The sequence below is a fragment of the Physella acuta genome, unplaced genomic scaffold (assembly GCF_028476545.2).
Source record: "Physella acuta isolate Inbredline_101_S28 unplaced genomic scaffold, ASM2847654v3 ptg001765l, whole genome shotgun sequence".
Taxonomy (NCBI): Eukaryota; Metazoa; Mollusca; class Gastropoda; family Physidae; genus Physella; species Physella acuta.
Window position 1 is genome coordinate 82,701 of NW_026733275.1, and position 23,823 is coordinate 106,523.

The 23,823-nt window shown below is 34.6% G+C and overlaps 2 protein-coding genes across 2 annotated transcripts; both read right to left on the bottom strand.

Moving 5' to 3' along the window:
- Positions 1 to 1,345: 1,345 nt before the first annotated feature.
- Positions 1,346 to 5,540, bottom strand: LOC131930372 (frizzled-4). The gene has a single exon (XM_059286831.1). The coding sequence runs from the start codon at positions 5,084 to 5,086 to the stop codon at positions 3,251 to 3,253; it is 1,836 nt and encodes a 611-aa protein (XP_059142814.1). The 5' UTR covers positions 5,087 to 5,540; the 3' UTR covers positions 1,346 to 3,250.
- Positions 5,541 to 10,729: 5,189 nt separating this feature from the next.
- On the bottom strand, positions 10,730 to 23,491 carry LOC131930371 (testis-expressed protein 11). The gene is made up of 30 exons (XM_059286830.1): positions 23,262 to 23,491; positions 22,960 to 23,087; positions 22,225 to 22,349; positions 21,903 to 21,987; positions 20,930 to 21,009; positions 19,836 to 19,866; positions 19,428 to 19,477; positions 19,064 to 19,192; positions 18,465 to 18,545; positions 18,164 to 18,301; positions 17,927 to 18,022; positions 17,327 to 17,408; positions 17,155 to 17,236; positions 16,791 to 16,942; positions 16,537 to 16,622; positions 16,301 to 16,441; positions 16,073 to 16,175; positions 15,676 to 15,770; positions 14,979 to 15,109; positions 14,785 to 14,816; positions 14,425 to 14,511; positions 14,035 to 14,105; positions 13,429 to 13,548; positions 13,202 to 13,283; positions 12,360 to 12,512; positions 12,081 to 12,189; positions 11,851 to 11,950; positions 11,587 to 11,657; positions 11,363 to 11,456; positions 10,730 to 10,825 (listed from the first exon to the last, which is right to left on the bottom strand). The coding sequence occupies exons 2-30, from the start codon at positions 23,003 to 23,005 to the stop codon at positions 10,760 to 10,762; spliced, it is 2,718 nt and encodes a 905-aa protein (XP_059142813.1). The 5' UTR covers positions 23,006 to 23,087; positions 23,262 to 23,491; the 3' UTR covers positions 10,730 to 10,759.
- Between the last annotated feature and the right edge of the window lie 332 nt (positions 23,492 to 23,823).

Genomic DNA, 23,823 nt, shown 5'->3' on the forward strand with positions numbered 1-23,823 from the left:
ATAGCGATCTCAAACATGGCCCAACGTCCCACTGCGGCCCCTACACCGCGGCTATCAGTTGTGTAACCGTTGTGTGATAAGCGGATTTCTCACCATCGACCCGTGGGGGGGAGAGGGGAGGGAGAGTGGGACAGGAGGGAGGGGAAATAACCCGTTATGTCAATGAATGTCAATATTAGTAACGCGGACAGAACATGGAAAGAATGGATGCTTAAACCCACCGTTTGACTAAGAGCAGAGAAGGGGAGAAAAAAAAACAACCCAATATTCAATAAGGCTTTCTCGAGTCGATATTTATAGCCAGCGTAGCATTGGTAAACGTATTTACATTAGAGAGAAATAGCACGCCGAATCTACTGCCAATAAGCTTCAACGAATTCGTCATTGCTTCTAGTGCATACCTCTGTTGAAGTATGTATAGAGGGGTGGGTGGGGGGAGGTATTCGTCAGAATTTTGCTGGAAGAAAAACTAGCGTTTTGTTTACAAAAGATTTTTTTCTTTTTTACAGAAGTGTGAGGTTCATATAGTGCTTACGCCTTCGAATAACACGCATTGGTGGTTCCACTATAATGAAAAGGTTAGACGTTTCGCCTCGCGCCTGTAAAATCATTTTCTATACATCTGGCCAAGCCAAGAACCGTAATGCTGCACAATACTTTTCTAACTCTAATCTGGACTTCCACCGCCTCACCCCCTCCGCGAGGTTGAGTTTTTTTTACCCTCTTTAAAAAATGTGAGCCTGGCATGTCATATTTTTTTCTTCTCCCCCCTCTACCTTCCAAATAATGCCAAACGCACCTCGCTCCCTGGTGAGAGAGAAGGCACAGGGATGTAACCCGCGACCAGACGTATTACATCAATGTCACACTGAAATAAACCATCATAATACTATCTCCCTTTAACTTTAACATACAGTTGGGGTGAATCTGGAAAAAAGAAGCCATTTAAAAAAAAAGAACCCCCCCCCCCCCCCCCAAAAAAAAAAAAAAGAAAACAACGAACTGTAAAACAAATATGACCAACAGTTGTGAATAAAAGACAAGATAGGCTGTGGAGGAATGAAAGAAACTAAGGACGAATATGTAGAAGCAGGTAAAGGTTACTGAAGATAACATACAGCTGATAGATATTTTCCTTCTTTTCGTTTGTCTGTTGTGCAGGAAGATGTGGAGCTTTAGAGATTTCGTTGGGGATAAAAATATCCCGAGTATAAGATATAGACGTATAACATGATGCTCGTCTATGTATGCTAAAAATAAACACACACACATATATATATATATATATATATATATATATATATATATATATATATATATATATATATATATATATATATACCGGTGTCTTGGAGTGTGTACGGTGTCCAACACATATAAAGAGCATGTCTATCTTGCGAAAGCAAAATAAGAAAACGGGTAAAAAGACCTGAAATCAAGCAAGACTCGGGAATAAAAGTCAGCCTTAAAACCCAGAAGGCACAAGAGTTTGACATTCTTATCGCGAACACAGTAGATAGTTTGTGATTGTTGCAGGGAGAGAGGAGGGGGGTAAAAAAACAGAAAGCATTCTGGGTAACGAATCTCTCTTCTGCCCTCTCTGACAGACGGGTGATTTATGATAACTCAGTTCACCAGCGTACATGCCTGGCTTGCTATACGAATTCTTAACTGGATTTGTAATGCTAAAAAAAGAACCCCACCCCTCCCTATGTTTCCTTTTATTTTTTTATTTTAAACTTAACGCATTAAAAAAACGTAAACTGTTTCAGTTTAAATTTAAGAATGAAATTTCGTATGCACTAAACTTAATATAACTTATCTATGTTTTTAGATACCGTCATTCAATACTATGATGGTTGTTTCCTGAAGTGTTGTGTACTACGGTAGATCAGGTGACTCAACAACAACGTATACCATTACGGGACGATTACGTCAACAAAGATCACCAACCTAGCTGCAGCGATTTCACCACCGAGTGCTACCACAAATAACCCGGGATGGGGATCAATAGTAATTAGTACAACTAGTCATAAGCCGTAACACTATTTCCCACTGGGCAATAAAATCATGGCAATTCTTAACAAGCATCAGGACCGAGGGAGGTGAGGTTGGATTGGATTAACAGAGATAAACAGCTGCCCCTAGTACGCTGAGTGTAGCTAATTCTTAAGCAATGAAATCTGTAGAAATGAAATCTGAATAATGATTTATGTATAAGGTTGGGGGTGGAGGGAATGGGGGGGGGGGATGGTTTCTCCACTTAAAAGTAAACTTAAGACTAATAACCCATTCATTACCAGAACTGTTCTCGTTAAGAACTACAGTAGTTTAAGAAGTGTCTGATAATGTATTTATACTCCCTATAAAAAGCCAGCCACATGGGTTTATATCTAGATCTAGGAGAGGAAATACGAGAAGGCAAAAAGTCTGCCGCCTGATAACATTATGCCTTAGGAGTTTGATGAATCGCTCGCCTTGACGATCTTCCAAAATAAACATGCCAGACGGGGCCGACCTAGTAAGGGGCGAGAGAGCAGTTTGGCTTTGTGTTGTTTTATAGATGGGAGATAATAAGGCGATGGGAGAGGTCGAATAGCAACGGAGGGGAAATCTTTACGAGGTGAGTTAGTTTACGGAGAAGGAGGGCGGGTGGTGGGAGGAAAGGGGAGACAGGTGTGTTGGGTGAAATTATGTTCAATAGCTTACAGTCACGCCAAATGTTTAATACAGTTTACCGATTTAAAACAAAAAAGAATTAAAACCCGGTCGATTTAGTAGCATGAAGAAGAGAGGGAGGAAAAAAAGCGGTTTTACCTAAGTGTGTCAGGGAGTGCAAAAGGTGGTCCAATAACAACACGGAGGTAAGCCATAAAACACGATTATCTTTCCTGGCTGAATGTCTGGGGGAACACACGAACAATGCGTACAATACCCGGTGTGTTAGACGCTACGGGTATTACGTGCCATTACGCGTCTCGGGCCGATTCTGCAGTGGTGTAATTTTTATGGGTTTAAAAGTAGGAGGCTACGACCTGCCGCTTCTGAACACAACTAATTTTAGACCTACGTTTAATTTTAGAATACAAAAACCCACTAAATATCAGCGAGTTGGGGTTTTCTGTTTCTACTATTTAAATATCAAGCCATCTGTACAACGAGTTCCCTGAATAGTTGTGAAAAAAATACATTAAATACATTATCTACAAAAATAAAAAAAAGACATCACAAACTTACAACGTTAAATATTTTACACAATAGTTTCACTGTCTGATTTCCCTCGTTTTGATTTCTCTGACCTGATAGCCCTGGATGAAGACGCACTTCCGGCCTTGGCGGGCACCTGGTGGTACTGATGCACCGGTACAGTGTACTCAATACTTTTCCTGTCTCTTCTAGGACCGAACACTTTTTTGATCTGAGTCCTCCACGAGCCCAGGGTCTTGGTGGACCAGACCCAGATGCCGCTGGTGATGCCGACCACCAGTGACATGAACAGTTTGAGCATGTAGATTTCAATGTTGGGCGAGGATTTCGATCGGATGGAATACCAGTCCTCCCTGGACGAATACTCGTACAGTAGACAGCCTATCACACACGCGGCCGGCACTGTGTACAATACTGAAAAAATCCCGATCCTCACCATCAAAGCCTCGATCTTGTCCTCTCTCCCGGGGGTCGCACTGCTGTTACTGGCCGTGGTTTTGTCCGAGGAGCGGGTGGATTTCTTGACGGAACGGAAAAGGGAAATAAAACCGGCGACTAGGAAAGACACCCCGACTACGAGGTAGACGAGAAGGGGCGCTATGGCGAATCCCATGAGAGTGGTGGTGTTTTGGTTGCCGACGTAGCAAATTCCGGTGAGTTCATCGGCGTCGACGTCTCTCATGACCAGTATGACGATTGTTTGGATGGCGGGAAGGGCCCAAGCAGCAAGATGGAAATAACTGCTGTGTACTTGAATGGCCTCGTGGCTCCATTTAAGCCCCGCCGCCAGGAACCACGTGAAGGTGAGTACTACCCACCACAGAGCGCTGGCAGTGCCGAAGAAGTACAGCAACAAGAAAACAATAGCACAGTCTGTGTTCTCAAGACCCTCTTGGATGAGAATGCTTTGGCTGCTTTGGCTTTCGTTGTCGCAAGCGATGTCGTCCCGGCCTGCGATGAGGCGAACGATGTACGCGATGCTGTAAATGTTGTAGCACATTGCCATCAGAATGATCGGACGCTCCGGGTACCGGAATCGCTGGGAATCAATGAGAAACGTTAGAATAGTGAAGAGAGTGGAGAGGAAGCAAAGACCGGCCCAAACGGCCATCCACACATTGGCGAAGTATTTGTTGTCATCTGTGAATGCGTCGTTCTCCTTGCAGAGAAGAGCGCAGCGGTCCGTTCTGTTGATGTAGGTATACTTCGTGGGGTTTCTGTACCCTAGATGTACACAAGGCTTGTAGTTCTGTTTAGGATTATCAAAGGGTTTAGTGTTGCCGCTATTCGATGATGGATTTCCCGCAATAGAAGGCGGTTTTGGAAATGGCTCGGTGGTTGGTTCCGGGCGATTGGGCCGACGGTAGGGTGGAACTGTGTGGGTGTCTTGTTCGTCATTAGGTCCCTCCATGCACATGTGTTCGTGGTTGTTTTCAACAGGAAACTTTGAGCAGTTCAAAGCGTCAGGCCAAGGATACCCGAATTCATGAAGAACCGGCTGACAACGGTCGCGGACGCTCTCACATAACGGCCTGCAGGGGCCGATGGTGTGCAGGACTTTCTCCGTGCACATGGGGACGTAGACGGAACACAAGAAGAACCTCAAACGGCTCGAACAGCCGTACTGAATCAACGGCGTGAAAGTCTGGAGCAACAGTATCGCATCCTCTTGGTGGTTGTGGTCGACTAAGTTGGGCATACCCGTAACATTGTAACCTAAGCCCTGGCAGATGATGGACCGGATAGGCTCACACGTCCGAACCGACTCGGACGAATGAGTGAAGTTAAATACAGATAAAAATATGAGCAGTGATATAACAAGTATGTGCTTACTGTGCATCTGGTGGTTGCGAGTTACGCAACAAACACGTAGAGCCATTGTAATGTAGCTGTGTGTTTTAATAGTAAGAACTATATCTAGATTCTATTAGGCGCGTTGTTTTCAGACAAAGAGTTGTAGCAAAACTTGATGTTTATAAGATCATTTCTACATTGATGATGAGAAAAACGTGAGCTACCTGACATCACTATGTGAGCAGTCAGAAATCAGATATCAACACAATGTGCACATCCTACACAACAAGTGCAGCTGAGTTACCGCATTATCGAAACACACTTCGGCCGTCGTTGTGTTATCACAATCACTTTCCATCGCGTATTGAAACTTGTTCAATAATCACTAGCACAGAAGTACCGAATTCACATACACTTGGTGTAAATACAACTAAAAGTTTATCCAGTTTTCTACAGCTCTCACGTTGTTGATAAATCGTGGGCTGGAGAAGAAATACAGTCACTGGCACAAGCAACGTTTCAGACCCCTCTTGCTTTGTGCCGGGTAATCACGAAACTGGTGGTAGTGTTTTGGTTCTCGCGTACAAAACATTCAAACTCTCGCGAGGTCTAGTCCCGTTCACACGCACCGCGTCCAATCGGCTGGCCGCTATTTCCCTCGCTCCTCCCTTCGCCTTGATTACCCGCGCAGTGGGAGTACGCATCAATCATTCTCGTTTGCTTGTCAATCAAATAGCGGTGTCCATTTCCCACCGGGCCTTAACCAGACGGGAAAGTAATAATGGTGCTATTCATTCCCCAGTTTTTTTGGTCCCCGACGGCCTTTTCACCAACAGTATGCAAAGGTCTAATCTGAATGGCACTTGATGTGATTGATATAATTGTGAGAACAATATCCAAACAAATTCAGAAACCAGTGTCCCCCCAAACACCTAAAGAAACCAAAGCAATGCGGAAACTCAAGAAAAAGTCCTCTGAGACTTCTGGGCTGCCAAACCTGAACTAAGGCATGGGCTTGCTACAAAATACACCTTTTTTTCTTTCATTCAATGTCCTGCTTTCTTTCACACAACCTTAAGCCCTCTGTGTGAAATCGGCGTCTGCACCAGTGAAAACATTCACCTGCAACAAACCAGAACTAAAACGTCCATAGTATGGAACAAAGTGCTTTTAAATAGGGCTTCTTTCATATGCGTTGCCACTGAGCGAATGTGCGTTTAACTACCCTACAGCTATAAATTCGAGATTTGATCTTCTTGCAAATGATCCATTTGACAATATAACCAACATCGGTCTGAATAAAATGCTCATAATTATACGGCTCAAAAATTGCACCGTTTCCATTTTAAGCATGTTATGTCTTCCTCTCTACAAAACTTATTTACCGAAATTAATTTATTGCCAAGAAATGCAGTGGTAAGTTTTAAGGACTACCCTACACAAAGCAGGTCTCGGCTTAACAATCTTCAAAGTAAACAAACTCAACTTTGCCTATGCGACACAGGGGCATGTTATATGATAACTTTATACTTGTTTAAATGTTTATTTGTAGACAAGGTATGTTTTTATTAAAACGGTAATTTACTTTAAGCCAAAAGACTCAAACACACGGCTACAAATAGGCCTACACCTTTTGGCCTGCTAATAAACAATCAGCATACCTGTTATCGATCAAGCCGTTTGCCTAATTATTATAGTTTGGCTAGTGCCTTTTTATTAATATTTTAAATATGTTGTTTGTTTTTTTGTTTTTTTTGGGGGGGGGGGGGCGGGGCGGCGCAACATATGCTTGAGAAGGTAAAGATATGTGAACGCTTTGCTACACATTAAGCGTTGTACAAGATTTCAATTTAATTTAGCCAAGACAACTTTTCTCTTATAGCTATACTTATTAGAGCCTAATTCGATTGTGTCTACATGCCTCATAACAATCTCCAGTTGAGACATGAAGTCAAAACCTTTAAACACTTGTTTTTAGACACTGTGTTATGTTATGCTTACATAAAACACATTATTATTCAGAAAGAAGCTTCACAACGGGAGTGGATACGACACACTTTTAGAAAACTACAAAGGATCACCATTAACACGCACTAGAGCTAGAATGAAACCAACATGACATATGATGGTCTGAAAACTCATATAAACAGGGTATCGTATGAGCGAGTTACATTCAATTTGGTTGGAAAGATCACGCGGTGGCTGGTGGCTACTTATGAAGCAAGCAATTATGTTCTTTTTTTTTATAAAGTAAATGCTTAATAACCATACAGGTAACTATTAATAAATTAATTTCACTGCTACAAGTTAGTTTTTCTCAAACGAAATTCTATGAAAATATTTATAGCAGTTCATGGACACAGGAGCGATGTGGTTGAACGATAGCGATAATGGCATATCGAATATCAGTATTTAAAAAAATCAGGAGTCTGTATATAGTGTTAGATTATCCCTGAGGAGACTACTAGAAAGGGGCCTATATACAGGGATGGTGTTTATTAAGTATCTGCCCTATTGATAATCTAGTCTTAAATGATTTTTTTCTTCTTCAGACACGGTAGCGTGGTATATGTCTGTGGGATCGGAGCTGTTTTCATTGTTACTAACAGAAAGAATATCAATGGGGATACAATAGACTGTGAGCACATCACAAATGTCTAAGGATTTTAAAACTGTTTCAGTGAGTTAACGCATGCTTAATATGTAGTGTTTACAGTGGCGGGGATGAAGGAGGATGGGGCATTGAATAGGGGAAACACAAAATTCACTATTTGTACATGAGAATAAAAAAAATTCTTATTACCACATTGTATAGGCTCAGTTCTATTACACAATTGTAATAATTTTAAACAATACTAGGTATTGTTATGTGTCCGTTCACGTAACGTATGGTGACACACGAACTGTAAACCGGTTGCTTTATGGTATAAGGTATGAATGGACAATAGCTCGTGTCATGTTAGGGATTTCCTTGTGTGACTGTTTCAAACGTTATACGTTTCTACTCAGCTTTCTCACGCGGTTACCAAATGTTACAAGCTATTGCATGCAGAATATAATACAAACTTTTCAGTCCCATCGTAGCTAGGCCACTGCTTATATGGTTTTCTTTGTGAGATGGGTACACGTACTAGATTATTCGTTTTCTCATGCTTTGCTTTATAAGGCAGCTACAAATTGTAATTCTTTCGCAAGGTTTTCTTTGTGTAGTGGGTACAGAATGTACACGCTTTATAAAAAATGTTAGAATTTTTTTACATAGCTTTTCTAGTCAGTTACAAAAAAAAAACTGCAGGATTTGCGTGGGGTGGTGTAATACCTTAGCCAACCTAGTTTTTAAAAAAAAAAAAAACACAACACGCAAAACATCAAAGCATGGGACAAATTCCAGCACAACGACTAGCGGAAAATCACCTAGATGCGAATCCTGAGATTAGAGGCCAGGCAGAATTCGCGTAAAAAAGAATTAGCCCTATATAGCAGCTTGTGAAGAAAACAAGGACGCGCCTACCCCCGTCAAAGATTTCGGCACTGGACCGTGACGGGGTTAGCCTGAATTCTGGTTGTCAACGATAACAATGGTGTCAAGGGTGGAAGTGGGGTATTGAGTATCCGTATCAGGTGAAACGGTATAGCCAGGGGCCTTTATTTAGGTACGCGACCGGGACAAACCTATTCACCAGGAAAAACTCCAACAGCTACAAAGTTCCTGTGCGTGTATCATGTTCAAAAAGTTTTTAAGAGGGGAAATTTTTTTTTTATTGCATATTAAGAAACCCTCTGGGAGTAGAAGTATTCCATTATTTAAAAACAACTTTAGACTACCTCTTCAAGCACAACTGTTTAATAATTTTACTACAAAAGGTCAAAAATAATCAAATGATTTTTTTTCTTAAATGTCAATAGAAAGTGGAAATAAAAAAAAAATCCCATTTAGCGAAAACTAAAAGTATAAACGTTGCACTGCCGAATAACAAACTATTTGAGTTTTTAAGAATATTGTTCTTGTTTAATTAAACTTTTGTCGCATTTCGTGGATAACTTCTAGAAGTTCTAGGCATCGTTGTGATATACTAGGAGCAGACATTGCATAACCCCTAAGGATTAGAGTTAGAATGATGCATGTAGACACGAGTTCATCATTGAATCCACACACTGGACATATGACACATAACAGGCGTAAGTAAACTAGGCGAGAGGCTTTGTGCTGGACAAATGATATCGGCATTGGAAACGTAGTGAACTTTTCTTCGTCTGTCTCACTAAACCATCGAGCCAGAAGATTTTTTTTTTTAAATTCTTAACATTAAAATTGCAGCATGATGTCTTATCTTTCGAGACTACTAATGCCTACACCATTTAGACATAGTAAAAGTATCAAATTTAAATATTTTCTTCCCTGTTCTTGAATGCTTCGCACCAGTTACAAATCGCTTTTTTTTGTTGTTGTTAAAAAGAAAGGCAATACAAAGTATTCGCCTATCAAGCACATTTTAAAAGCAAGAGAATAAACTGTAGTCGGAATGAACAGGGATTTTAAATAGTTAATAGAGAAGATAAGATCGCGATATTTATCGGAGGATGTCGAATTGCTGTTGTTCCAAACAGTTGAGTTGAAGTATAACATCCACAAGATAGAGACAAAGGCTTGATTGTTTTAGTACTGTAACAATGGCGACGTGACAAAGCGGCTTACGCTGTCCGCCGCGGGGGGCTCGGTAACATTAACAATAGAGGAGCGCCCGTTCGGTGCAAGTGAATAGATTTATTACACGAGAATGAGTACGACTCAATGACTATACAAACTAATTCAACCTGCCATCTATTTGGTTAGAAGGAGAGGAAATATTTTTGTATTACCCAACTCGATGAGTGGGGGAACAGGCGAATAGTTAACAAAAGCCCTATTGTCATTCGCTGTTTCTAATTTCAATTGTGACGTATCACAAAAGAAGTGTCGACACGTAAATAGGTCCCAGTCAATGGGGATTAACATGTAATTTTAAAACGTACAGTGACATTTATAGCCAACATCCTGCTTCACAAAAGCTTGATAACCGTAACAGCTTTCTCTTAACTTTAACACGGCGCCATGAAGATTAAATAATTATTATCTAAGATGCTAATACGGCATTCCCCCAGAGGGAGAAGAAACACAATAAGGGATGTTGAGTAAAAAACTGTAACTGAGCTTGTTCATGTAGCAGCCGTGGGATCGTGGGACTGTAATTGATTTAAAAATTAAATTGGTGTCCTATTACCAAGGAGCAAACTGAAGTTAATCAACAGATAATAGGCTTTTATGAATAGGGAAAAACTCTAAACGGTGTCATTAAATAATTTACTTTCAGGTATTTTTAAAAGGGTACAAAATTTCGTAGACAGTTTAACCGAACCTATGATGTACCCAAAATGTTAGTCAAATAGTCGATATAAGGGACGTAACTTGGGAATAATAAAATACATTGAGCAAAGTATAATTATCTTCCCTTAGAAAAAAACAAGAATTATGTCCGATTGTGTTATCGAGGTAGGACTATCTAATTTTCACATGTATATAATAACTGCCACAGTTTAATGTAAATATTTTGGGAAGTGAATTATTTTTAAACCTGGTATATTACAAATACTCAATTTTAAAAAATCATAAAAAATCCATTGAAAATAATCAAATTCTTTATTTATTTTTTTAACAATTTAAATTGTAATTTAACTAAAAACAATTTTTTTTTAATAAGACAAGGAAAGATACTTGGATTTATTCTTCGACTCCTCCAGAATGGCTTTCAAGTCGAGTTAGAAGTTCACCATACAGTGACATCATCTAAAATAGGATATTTGCCCCTAAAATATCACCTAATGGCTTATAGTATGGAGATCTAGAAGATGTGATGGGCAGACATAAATGGAGACCAATCACATACTTTAAGTGAGCTGAGTTACAAACTACTAATACAATGTCATTTGTAATTTACAAAATTAAAACAGCAAGTTTATAACTACCACATATTCACATATAATGCAGAGCGTAGAGGATAAATTGGTCACCCCCATTTGTTATGATAGTGGAAGTTAATTTGAACAATTGTTTTTAGATTTAAATTAAAACAGTTATGGGGATGGCACATGCATATTTTCAATTGAAAAAAAAAGTTATCAAATAATATAAACAATAAGATCAATAAAAAAATTAAAAATGTGATTTTTATTTAATTTAACTTACTTAATTTTTTATATATTTTCTAAACTGACAAATAGGAGAGAAAATAAGTAGGCATGTATTTTAAATGAAGTGTAAGGTTTTTTTTTACGTCTAGTCAGAAGTAGACTGTATTTTGGAAAAAAAATTGTATTTTCTTACCTGTTCCTCATATTCCTCTTTTGTGGATGATAAATATTTCAAAAGTCTTACACTTAAACTGCACCACTGTTCCGCCTCAGTAAATTTGCAACAGCTGAAACAGATTTTTAGATCATATTGACTTACAATCACATATAATATACATCAGTGAGGTATTTTGTAAGTGTTTTAAGAGGAAGACTATAGATTACTTGTTTACTGATACCACACAGTGTTATACTAACTTGTAATACTGTAATCCATAATTCCATGACTTTGTCATCAGCCATACTATTTCTATTTCAGGATAACAACCCTGAGGATATTTTTAGAAATAGTTAAAAATGATACTGAAGAAAACAAAAGGCAAGAGAAACTTAAGAGACCTTATTGATCATCAAGATGTAGTTGAGATAAAACAAGATTTTTGTAATGCATTTCATTTTTAAAAGTAAAAGATTTTTAAAAATATTTTCTTACATATCAATCATTACTGTTACATTCAGTACCTTAGCTTTTTCTATAACATCAAACGTTTCTTTTAAATAAGTTAATGCCTCTTCTTCATTTTCTTTCATTGCCAGTTCAATAAGGCTGCGTAAATCTGCACTATAAATAAATATTAAAAGCTTAGTGCAATATGAAAGTTTTAAATTTTACAAAAACTCTTATAGGTCATATTAATAAAAATTCTGTTCAGTTACAAGCAAATGCATATCAATAAAATTGATTTCCTTACCTACATTTTGAGTAATCAGGCTTTTCTGAAGTAAGGTGCATTCTGATAGAAACCTTGAGAGCTTTCACACACAGCTTGATATTATTGGCAGGAGAATCCATTGCAAGGGCTAAAATAAGAGGCCTGAACATTCAGCTTATATTTACAGTTAAAAATTCAGTCCTCACTCAAGTTTATTCATTAGTGTAAACAGATATTGAACAACATATCTATTTAAGCTGGAGTATCATAGTGCATACAAATTCAAATCACAAAGTAACTTATAATGTTTTAGATGACCTGCAAGAGTGTGGAAAAGCTTTGGATCTGGATTAGGACACAGCAATGCTCTTTCTAACACAGACTCTGCTTTTGGATCATTTAATTTTGTGAGTGCTTCAAATTCATATATTATCAAAAATTTGTCAGCAGCTGATGAGCTTTGTAGAAGACCTACATTAATAAAAATGGTTATATTTGAAAGTATATAAGTTACTTTCAGTTATTTTTTTTTTGTTACAGATATTATTAATTAAAAAAGAATAACAACATTGATGAATAAAATCAATCACTATAAGATTAGACAAATTAACTTTAAAATGTAAACTTTAAAATTTCCATTCTAAATTATAATGTTATGATATTTTAGTAAGTGCAAGAATACAAAGAATCTACATTTTATAAGTTGTAGATTTACATGTTTTAAAGTGGCATCTTTATTAAGAAATTTATATTTTAATAAGTATCTTTAAGGAACTTATTGGACATTTGAAGGTTGGGCTGTTTCTAAGCTGCGCAAAAAGAATTCCACAGAATTACCCATGGTATCTTATGACTGCTAACCCGAAAGTCTCAATGTCAGATTCCAGGCTTGAGTATGTATTACATCACTGAGTCCATCCAGCTCTGATGGGTACCTGATTCACATCAGGCAAACAAAAGCAGTTGGGCATAGTGATGACTTGTATGCCAAGGTCAATTAAACAAATGAACTCTACTTTATATGCCCCATATGTCTTAAGCACAAATGGGAAAAGATTATGACCACATCTATCAAATTCACTGTAGATTCACTGAAGCCTGAAAAGTGTTTAAACTGATAAATAGCATTAAATCTCTACTAATATATCATATTTAATTACCTTGTGCCCAAATGGAGTTTTTAGTTCTTCTTTCTTCTTGCTTATACTCTTCAATATGCAATAAAACCTCCTCAAGAAAATCCTAAGGATAATGCATTAAAAATGTAATCTATGACAGCAAATGGAAATAAAATGAAAATGGTATTTTTAAAATTGTGAAGTACTTACATTTCATTTTATTACGGAAATAATAAAAATGTTAGAATTTTTAAAAATGTATCACTTACAGTTTGTTGTGGTTTGTTGTCCTCGTCTCTTGATAATGTTAGACAAGCTGCACAAGCCATTAGCAAACAATGTTGTTTACGATTATGATTGGCAATATCAGCTGAACATAATGTTAGAAGCTGAAATAAAATTAAGGACAGGATAATCCCACTTGAAAGCCATATGATAGATAAAGACAAGGCATTGATTTTTTTAGATTAGAAGGATGCATAATTTTTCTTTTATGGTGAAGGTAAGAAAATTATTATAAGTGTGCTTAAGCAAATTTTTAATTGTAACTTTAAACAGTTAAATTATTAACTGTCTTTTAAAGATGCTCAAGCTAAAGGGATAATGAAACATTGGAATTAAAATCAGTAACTCCTTAAACAAAATAAAGCAACAACAGAGATGCAGCTATTCTTAAGGAAACAGAATGATATAAAAAAAAACTAACTTAAATAAAATAAGAACTGTACTAATAAAAAATTTGCTTGGATAGACATTATTCCCATTTTTTGCTTGCAAGAGACAAATACAAGAAAGAACTCATAACTGTAGTCCTACTATTCTCATCTATGTTGATAAAAAATTTATCTAAAAAATATGTATAATAGGAAAATCACCTGAAAACAGAGAATAAAAAGCTCTTTCATTTGAGACAAGTTATCTTTGGCATTCAAGGCCAAATTCCAAGCTGTAGAATATTTGAAGAATATATAAGAATAATTAGCTTTATGTTGTATTTAAACTAGTTTAATATATAAATAATTAATTTAAGCTAGTGTAACATGCAATAAAATAAATTTGATGTGTACCATAACAGATTTTGTTTAGCTGAGTATTTTAATTATTCTTTAGCTATTTGTTATTCTGCCTGAATGTTTGCATAAACTGAGAACACTTAATGTAATACCCATGCAGCTAATATAACACTGAAATTAATGTATTTTCTTCTACATGGGATTTTAAGCTAAAATAAATTGACATTTCTTATATAAGTACTCATTAATTACCAATTTTCATAAACCAAGAAGCTTCCTCCTGAACTTCTGCTGAGACTATGTCCCCCTTATTTTGAGCTACTACAAGTCTGTTATAAGCTAAAACATTATTTTGAAAGTAAATGTTAACTACATGAATATTTAAATGCTTATATTAAATTACAACAGGGTAAGCAAAGTGTTTTTTTGATTTGCAACATATTCAGTTTGAAAATAAATGGGGTTTTCGTTTAACAGAAAACCTGGTTATTTCAGTAAACACAGAAAGCCATTATTATGTAAAGGAATTATTTAAAGTTTAATAAATGAGGGATATTCAAATTAATGTTTTCAAAACATTTTTATAATACTACTAAAAATAATGCTACTAACCTGTTCTAATATGACCAACTGCATTCTTAATACTGTGTAGATTGTTATAAATTATGTTACAAATAAATGGTGGAATAAAATTGAACTGTTCAACTTACTAAATAAATTGGCATTTTTACATGCATAAAACATGATTTGTGGTTTTAATTATTCAATAATTAAAGTTTGTTTAACACCAAAATGTAGTTATCTACCTTTGTTTTCCATCCATCTGTGTAACAAGTAGTCGCAGAAGACATCTTAAAGCAGTTATTACTACTTTATGATCAACACTGTGAGCTATTAGACTCTCTAGAGCTGGTATAGCTAACTCAAGTTTTTCTTGCTGAAAATTTAAGGTTTAAACTCACAGAATTTTGTAATCTAATATGACAACATTGAAAAGAATGTTTAAATGATATTATTATAGCATACATTTTTTGAGTATGTATGTATGTGTATATGCATTTTTATAACAAATAGTACATATGAGAAATTGTTTTATAACACATTTTCTAAAATTAGAAAACCACAATTAGTAGTAATCGTAAGCAATGGTTTTGTTAAAATAATGTTCATATTATAGATTTAGTTCAATTTATTCTTTAGGTTAGTAAAACAGTATTGATGTGATGGTGTGATCAACTGGTAGAGCTCAACTCCTAACACTTAAGTCTCGAGTTTGGATCCTGGACTAAAATCTGTAAGGCGTCCTGAGTTCACTTAGCTCTGTTGAGTACCTGACTCATGTCAGGGAAATAAAGACTACTAGATATAGAACTGAACATTTTCCCTTCATATGCCAAAATCAAACGAACTGATGTACTCTACTTTATCTGGCCTACTGATCAGAAAGGGTAACATTAAATTTGAAAACAGTAATATAAAGATTAAGGCTGTATTAAAGATTACCTCTAATGCATTATGGGCAGCTAGACATATAATATTTGAATCTTCATTTTTGTTCTTTGATACACACTCAACAAGTTTATTTAAACTTGCCATAGCTAAATAACAATAGATAAATAGTATTTGTAAGTTGTTATCATTAAAGTAAATAAGTTATGAAATAATACTAACGCTTTATGTTAAAGAAAATTATTTAATTTTGTTTGATGGTTTTTCTTTTACAAAGACTGTCATCACTAAAGCAGCTTTCAAGTAAATAAAATGTGAACCTTAGTCAGTTCCATGAGTTTATGAAGAGGGAGTAATTTATCAAGCAGTTTCAATTTTATAATAAAAAAAATTGGGTAGTAGAATTCAAGGGTTAGATAAAAAGTATAAAAAAATAAAATAAAAGTGTAACTTTTTGTCAAGTCATCCATCTCCAAAGAAATTTTGAACATTAAGAAGTAAGTATGAGCATTATCTGGTTCACATCTCTCTGACAACTCAATAGCTGAAAAAGCCTTAAAACAAGAACAATATGATTAGCAATGTCTGAACAATAACAATAGTTTAAACAAAACTCTCTTGGAGGTCTAAGAGAAGAAAACAGTAGAATGTATTACTAAAAGCTGAAATGATTTACAACCTTAGAGGTTTCCCCTAGATGAAGGTAGCATGTGGCCAAATTTCTCTGCAGCTTTCCAAGATTTGGTTCACTTTGAGACATGGATGGGTAAAGACTGAGAGAATAATTATACCACACAACAGCTTCAGCAAAATTATTATTCTGTGAGAAATAAGTTAGCAGAAAAAGTTCCAATAAAAGACTAAAATTATTTTTTTATAACTAATTTACTTAGGAAATATAAACAGATTGTTTACCTCATACAACTGTGCTGCTTTTGCCCAAAATAGTATATGAAGGCGTTTAACAGTGGCTCCATCATACCTATGCCCAGAATTATGGGCTGCGTAAAATATGTACAGTTTTATTGTACTGAAGTTACACTGATTACTGATAAATTGCAAACTAAAACTTAAATCATTAACAACAATACAAACTTCGTAATTTTTTATTAATTTATTTATTTAATACCTATTTAAAAAACTAGGAGTAAAAAATAGTGTATGTCTACCTATTATACATTCTTCTGTGAATGCTTTAGCTTTATCTGTATTAGACTCTTTTAGGAATAAATCCATCATTGTTACAACAAGCGTCCCAACATCTGGCTTCATCTCAAACTTTGCAATTATGGTTTGTCTTAAATCAAATGCAGCACCCTCACTAGGAAAGAAAACATTAAAAAATTCAGTTGTTAGCCAACATCCGATTTTATTTTAAAAATTGAAAATCAATGCTATTTTAAAAATGTAATTATATTTTTAAAAGTTTAACAACAGCTTTAATGGGAATGTATTCAGAATTGAAACTTTTGAAGAATGGTGAAGAATTAAGCCTACTCCTAAAAAATCATTAATAAAATACAAAAACCACACCTAGGTTGCTTTTTTTCAAGCTGCAAAGCGTTGAGTAATAAATCCATATTAGAATCTGGATGATTCAAAAGGTCATTCAATGCTGAAAAATGTAGATTTAGTTAATTTTTTTCACTCTCATTTGAGTTACAAGTAACTTGAAAAGATCTAAAAACAGGTAAAAATTTGATACCTTGCTTGATGGTTTGTAATGAGCTTTGGGTAAGCAGAAGCAACTGAAACTTTAAGTAAATACCAGCAACATGGGAATCCTCCTAGAAAATATTTTCTGATGCATGTCTATGGTTTACTAATAAAAACAATATTAATTTTTTTAAATGAAATAAGGATAATAAACAAGACACTCTATTTGGCTACTGGAACATAAATTTAAAGCATGATCTCATGAAATGTAGCTTGAGAAATCGCACATTTTAATACAATAAGCATCACTGACATTTTCTAAACTACATTATTCATTTTCTTTAATGTTATTTATTAGTAATTAAATGGAACTTGGTCAACAAAGTTCTGAAACTGCAGTCTTGTCTCTCACATAAGTATAATTTTATAACATGAAAGATGAAAAGCAGTACTGCTGATTAGTGATTCAATTGAAAAATAATAAATAATAACATTAGGCCCTTATAAGAACACAGAATTAATAAGGAGTTTATCGTAAATTTAATATATGTACAAGATCAACAACCAATTGAACACTCCACAGCATATATAAAAACACTATTACTTAAACCAAAGTAATCTCAGTATTATAATGATTTGAAAAGCATACTTTATTAGCTAATTCTATTGCAATTAGAGCATTGTCCTGCCATCCTTCACCACCCCACTCCATATAACAGTTTGCTAATAACCGTAAAGTCTGAGCCTGCAAATATAATAAAAAAATATTTCATTATATCCAATGTATATTTGCATGTTTAATTTTAATTAATAAAGTTTAACAGACAGTGATCTTCATTCACATATTCAGTTAAATATTAACTTAGTTTAAAAAATATATTTCTACCTGCATTTGTTTGCTTATGTTTGTAGCATCCTTTCCCAAATTGTAACTTTCTCTAATCCAAGTAATGCTCATTTCAAAGAGTCTTTCCTGGTAACAGTCAACTCCAAAATTATAACTGAGTTTGCTCAAATACCCTGCCTATATCAAATTTAAAAAACAATTTAAAATTTGAACACTAAAATATCTTAAAAGTTTTTTTTCATCTTTTAGTTTAAAAAAAAATAAAGTAGGCAAATTCTAACTTAATTTAAGAAAAAAAAACTAAATTAATTAAAAGATAATTTTTTTTTTTAAATTTCACCTCATCAGGAAATTGTGTTAACATTTCCTCTGCTTTTTCAAAAAGGAAGAAAGCTTCTTTGTGTTGAGACTGTAAAACTCTCTGAAATTTGTTCTCACAAAGTCAAACTTTTAAAAAAAGCCATCATGCCATATATCTTAAGAAGTAGAGTAAATTACTCTGACCTTTAAAATTTTAGAAAAAAATGTTATTAAACTAACAACAGATTAGTTTCTAAGAACACTGATTTTTAAAGTTGCAAAAAATCACTTTTCAACCTAAATTAAATGTATTGCTTTTTAAGTTTATCAGCATGCCTGTAGATATGGCCTGCTTATTATCATAAAAAATTATGAAATCTGTAATGTAAAACCAGACTGAACAAGTATTTCATTTGGAGCTCTTTATTTTCTAATGAAAAGTTGTGTCTACTAAATTAATATATTTTTTTTTAAATAGCTCATTATAAGACACAATAGTGTGCCTACAAACAAATGTACTTTTTTAATGTAGAAACTTTTAACACTGTTAACTCCCCTTCATAAGCAAACTAAAATAATACCACATAGCCAAATGATTAATACATAGGACCATTTGACAGTTACACATTATATTATTACCATTTCAACTTTAAGGCACTGGTAACAAAAATAGTCTTTATCCAGGTCATGTTTTTCTTTTTCAACTACACCAGAGAAAAGTAATGCATTTTTCTTTTCAATCAAAATGTGCTGTAGTTTCTCAAATAACTTAAAAATGAAAAAAGTATATATGGCAATTAAAACAAAACAAACTCTATCTATGCAAGAACTTAGACATTTTTTACCAATAAATTATAAATATTTTAAAGAAAACATTTTGCATTCTGTATATATTTGAAGCTCTTTGAAATCATACTAAACTAAAGTCTATATAACAAATTGCAACATTTATAAAACATACAAATAAACTGATTAAAAATAAAATTATTATTTATAAACATACCAAATTAAAAGTATTTAGAACTTTGTCTGCCATATCTATTTCCTTACAATCTATACTCAAAAGAAGAATCATACATTGGCATTTAACAAAAGATACTTTACTCTACTTAATAAGTACAAAGTTAAAATACTGGAATATTGTCTAAAAGAGACCATGCAGTTTTTTGTTATGAAAAAAAATCCTGCTAAATTAACTAGTAAAGCTGATATCATTTTGTTTGTTTAATGTGTTGAAAATGCCACAAAGAATTACTAAACATAATATTAAATTTATAAAACAAGTTGAACTACTATTAACACAAAGATACATTTTTTAAGCTTTCAAATAAAACATGACTTAAGTATGTATGTGTACAGAAGCAAATAATACTTTCAACCATTCTTAGGGTATATTTTGATAGCATATTACCTATCCAAGCTCTGGCTGTTTTCAGTGCCATCTAAAAATAAAACATACAATACATATTATTTCAAAGATTCTTTTAAAAACAGAACACAGATTATTATAGTATCTTTTAAAAAATCAGGAAAAATAATAATCATTAAAAAAGTTTTAAAAAACCCACGTTTTCTGATTGAACTAAAAAGTAGAAAATAAATGCTATACATCACAATAATGCAAGCGATCACTCTACTATAAGCGATGAAAAACGTGGGGCGCCGAAGTAAAAGTTATATTACTATTGATTAGATAATACTATTGACTTTTATTAGGGAGCTTGTAGAGAGTCAACAGTATTAGAAACTGTAAGAAAATCACGGCGCCCCACGTTTTTCATCGCTTATAGTAGAGTGATCGCTTGCATTATTGTGATGTATAGCATTTATTTTCTACTTTTTAGTTCAATCAGAAAACGTGGGTTTTTTAAAACTTTTTTAATGATTATTATTTTCTACTTTTTAGTCTTTGTCTGTTTGTTTGCATTGAAATCTTGCTATCGATTTTATCTTTTCACTTTTTTTTGGGTAAACGAAGACAACTCGTAAAAAGACAACTCGTAAAAAACACGTTGTGTGAATACGTTACTGACTAGAACACATAGATTTGAACCCGTGTCGAGTGGGTTAGCAATCGTGTGCCCAACCACTCGACCATATCGTCTCCCCCATACTGGCCACCAGTTGTTACGTTCTGGTTGTTTGTAGACAAACACCGCGTGACAAATACTCAGTAAGCAAAAAGAGGGAGAGTACCGAACCTTGTTTTCATCAAATTACAGTTACTGGGTTATGTCCCTTTTTCCCCACGTTTTTTGTACAATTATATAGGGGTATAACATGATCAATAAAATGTTTCCATGGATCAATTTAGTAATAATAACAGTTGAATATTCTATTGTCATCCGAAACAAAGCTTCCCTGAAAATTTCAGCGCGCTAGCTAACTGGGAAGTGCCCGAAATTTCGATCGCAAGATTTGATTGGAAAAACAAACAAACAAACAGAGGCGAAAGCAAGTTAAAGAAAACGTGGGAAAATAGGCCTAAATACCAAGAAAACTTACAACTATTTGCTTCTTTAGGTCCCTTACATCAGTAGTTGACTCACTTACAAAGGATATAACTTGAAAAGAGATCTGACGCACTGAAACAATGTTTGATTATTCATGTAAAATTAAAAACGTTACAAACATTATATTATTATTTATTTATTTTATAGCAATTTTATTGTACAAAAATTATTCAGATAGGTCATAAGGTATGTGTACCTCCACCACATTTTAAGTATTTTGCACCACTTACAATTTTGAGATAAGCATAAAATATTAAGAGAGGGTCTTAGAAATGAATTTGGAGTTCCAATTTGTTTCCAATTAAAATATTCTTTGTACTATCACACTAAATATGAAAATACAATAAAATGTTTGAGAATCTACATTAAATCTACTATAGCTAAATGCCTATTGGTTTAATTCTTAAAATGTTATTCATAGTTGAAGTTGAAATGAAAAACATCATACTTTACTGCTAACAAAATAACTAAAAAATTACTCTGATGTGTGAAATTACTCAGCTCATGGTGGAGTGTTATGTCCAGGGACAGACAGGTTTACTAAATAGAGGGAGCTTCTGGTGCAAATAATTGAGGGACGGCTTGGTCTAGTGGTAGAGGGCTAGGTTGCTGACCCAAAAGTCTTAAGTTGGAATCCGGGTTCAAGTCAGCAGAACCTCAGTGAGTCCACCCAGCTCGGATGGGTACCTAACTCTTGTTAGGGAAAGAAAAGGCGGCTGGGCATAGTGCTGACCACACAATCCTTTTATATGCCGAGGTCCCTGAACTCTACTTTATCTGCCCCATGTGTCCTGGCCTGGAATAAACGGGTAAAGATGATGATGATCCATATAACTATCTAAAAAATGTTTACATTTGAGACTTGCCACTGGTCTTACGTGGAGCTGTGCACTCACTGCTCCACTCTGACTATTTTTCTATGTCACATATATTATATATGATAATTTAATAACAATACCACTCACTCTTTGCAAAAGCATGTATTTGAACATTTTTTTTTGCATTAAGAACAACTGCTTTATTCCATAGTTTTGTTGCATAATGCTCTAACTGCAAAAAAAAAAAATCAGTTGGCATTTAATGTGAAAGATACTTTAAAAAATTGTGATAAGACATTATTTTAATTAAGCTAACCAGAAGTTCTGATTTCATATCAAGTAGCTTTTTCTTTCTTTGAAATTATTTTTACCTTGAAACCCACTGATCTAAAATTCATATTGGTAAAAAGAATATGTTAAACTATGTTAAGGTTATTACATAAAACTATATAAACAAAAACTGATAAACCTCAGTTCTCTCCTGTAAATCAAGACAAAGGATGTTTTTCAGAGAATTCGATAGCTGTAAAGCTTTTTCCAGTGAACTTGTCAAGGTAGATTCCATTTTATCATTGCAAATATCTTTTAACATGGCTGTAAGTAACATCAGAAAGAAAAAATGATAAAAATCACTTTGGGCTTAACAAAAATATTAACATGCAAACAAATTTAATTAGGCAAAGCAAGCTTTAAGTAGATTTAATTAAAGATTTCTTTTTTCTTCCTCTCCTTTGTTCTTAATTGTTTTGTTGGACACAATTAAGTATTACATGTCAACACGTTATGCGACATGGCCTGTTGACTCTATTTCAGCCTGCTTTTCTTTCTTGATTTCCTTCCGCAGCTTTTGTCCACCCAGAAACAAAATACAAGGCAGCAGTTGTTTGATTTGGAAGTTTTCAATTCTAGATCTAGATTATGTCCTTAGCGATTGAGCCTCATCTGCCCAGTGGTTTGAAATCTGTTTAGCAGCCATGACTATGCCAACCCCTAACTAAAAAATTTAATTTAATTATCCTATCACTGCAAAATTTTTACACATTATAATATAATTCTACACTTAGATCTAAGATTCTAAAAGTGATAGTCTGTATCTTACTATCTATTCTAACAGCTAGATTCTCTTAATATTTTATTTTTTGTTTTAGTTAAAATAATTAAAGCAATTTTTTAGCTTTTAAGTTTTTCCACTAGATCTACGTACCAATAAGTTGTGATGACGATCTCTCATTAAACAAAGAAGTATCCATGACTGTCAACTTGCTTCTTAAAACCTAAAAAAACTGTAGATCTAGATCTAGTTGTAGAGTAGAATGTAGAACTTTGCCTTTTCTGAAAGTTTTTATAGATCACAATAATTAACAAATTCATTATATTTATTAGATCTAGATTCTAGATCTGGAGTCTAGATCTAGATACTGATAGATCTAGATCTAGATCTAAATCTATATCATTAAAAAATCATGTCTATCTAGATTCTAGATCTAGATCAACACTGCAACTTACTAACTAAACTAAAACTGCTGAGTGCTGAAAGTAGTGAAATGATGACTGATGTAATGTTGATGTTGGTTGGGTTAAAACATTTTTTATTCATAATTGCCACAAATGGAAAATAATGGACCATTATTACTGGCCTGATAGATCTAATAATGGTCTAAATCAGGGGTCTCCAAACTACGGCCCGCGGGCCGGATGCGGCCCGCAAGGTCCTCTCATCCGGCCCGCGGAGATCTTTTTGTCCACGGAAAGAAACGTTTGTTGGAGTTGACTGAGGAACTTTGCCCAGAAAAATCACGACATGACTGGAAGAAACTGGCCCCCGAACTGAAATTTGATAGTTAATGCGGCCCTCGGACTGAAAAGTTTGGAGACCCCTGGTCTAAATAATGACCAATCAAAGTTTTTACTTTAAAACGTGATAGGCCCTAAGGCAAAAATTGTCAAGGCTAGGGTAACTTGTTGGACATAGCAGAAGAAACTTTTAAAAGTAAGGCTAGCAGACGATATTCTATAAAATATTGCCAGGTGTTACAAAGATTTACTAGCCTAGTATAAAAAATATAAA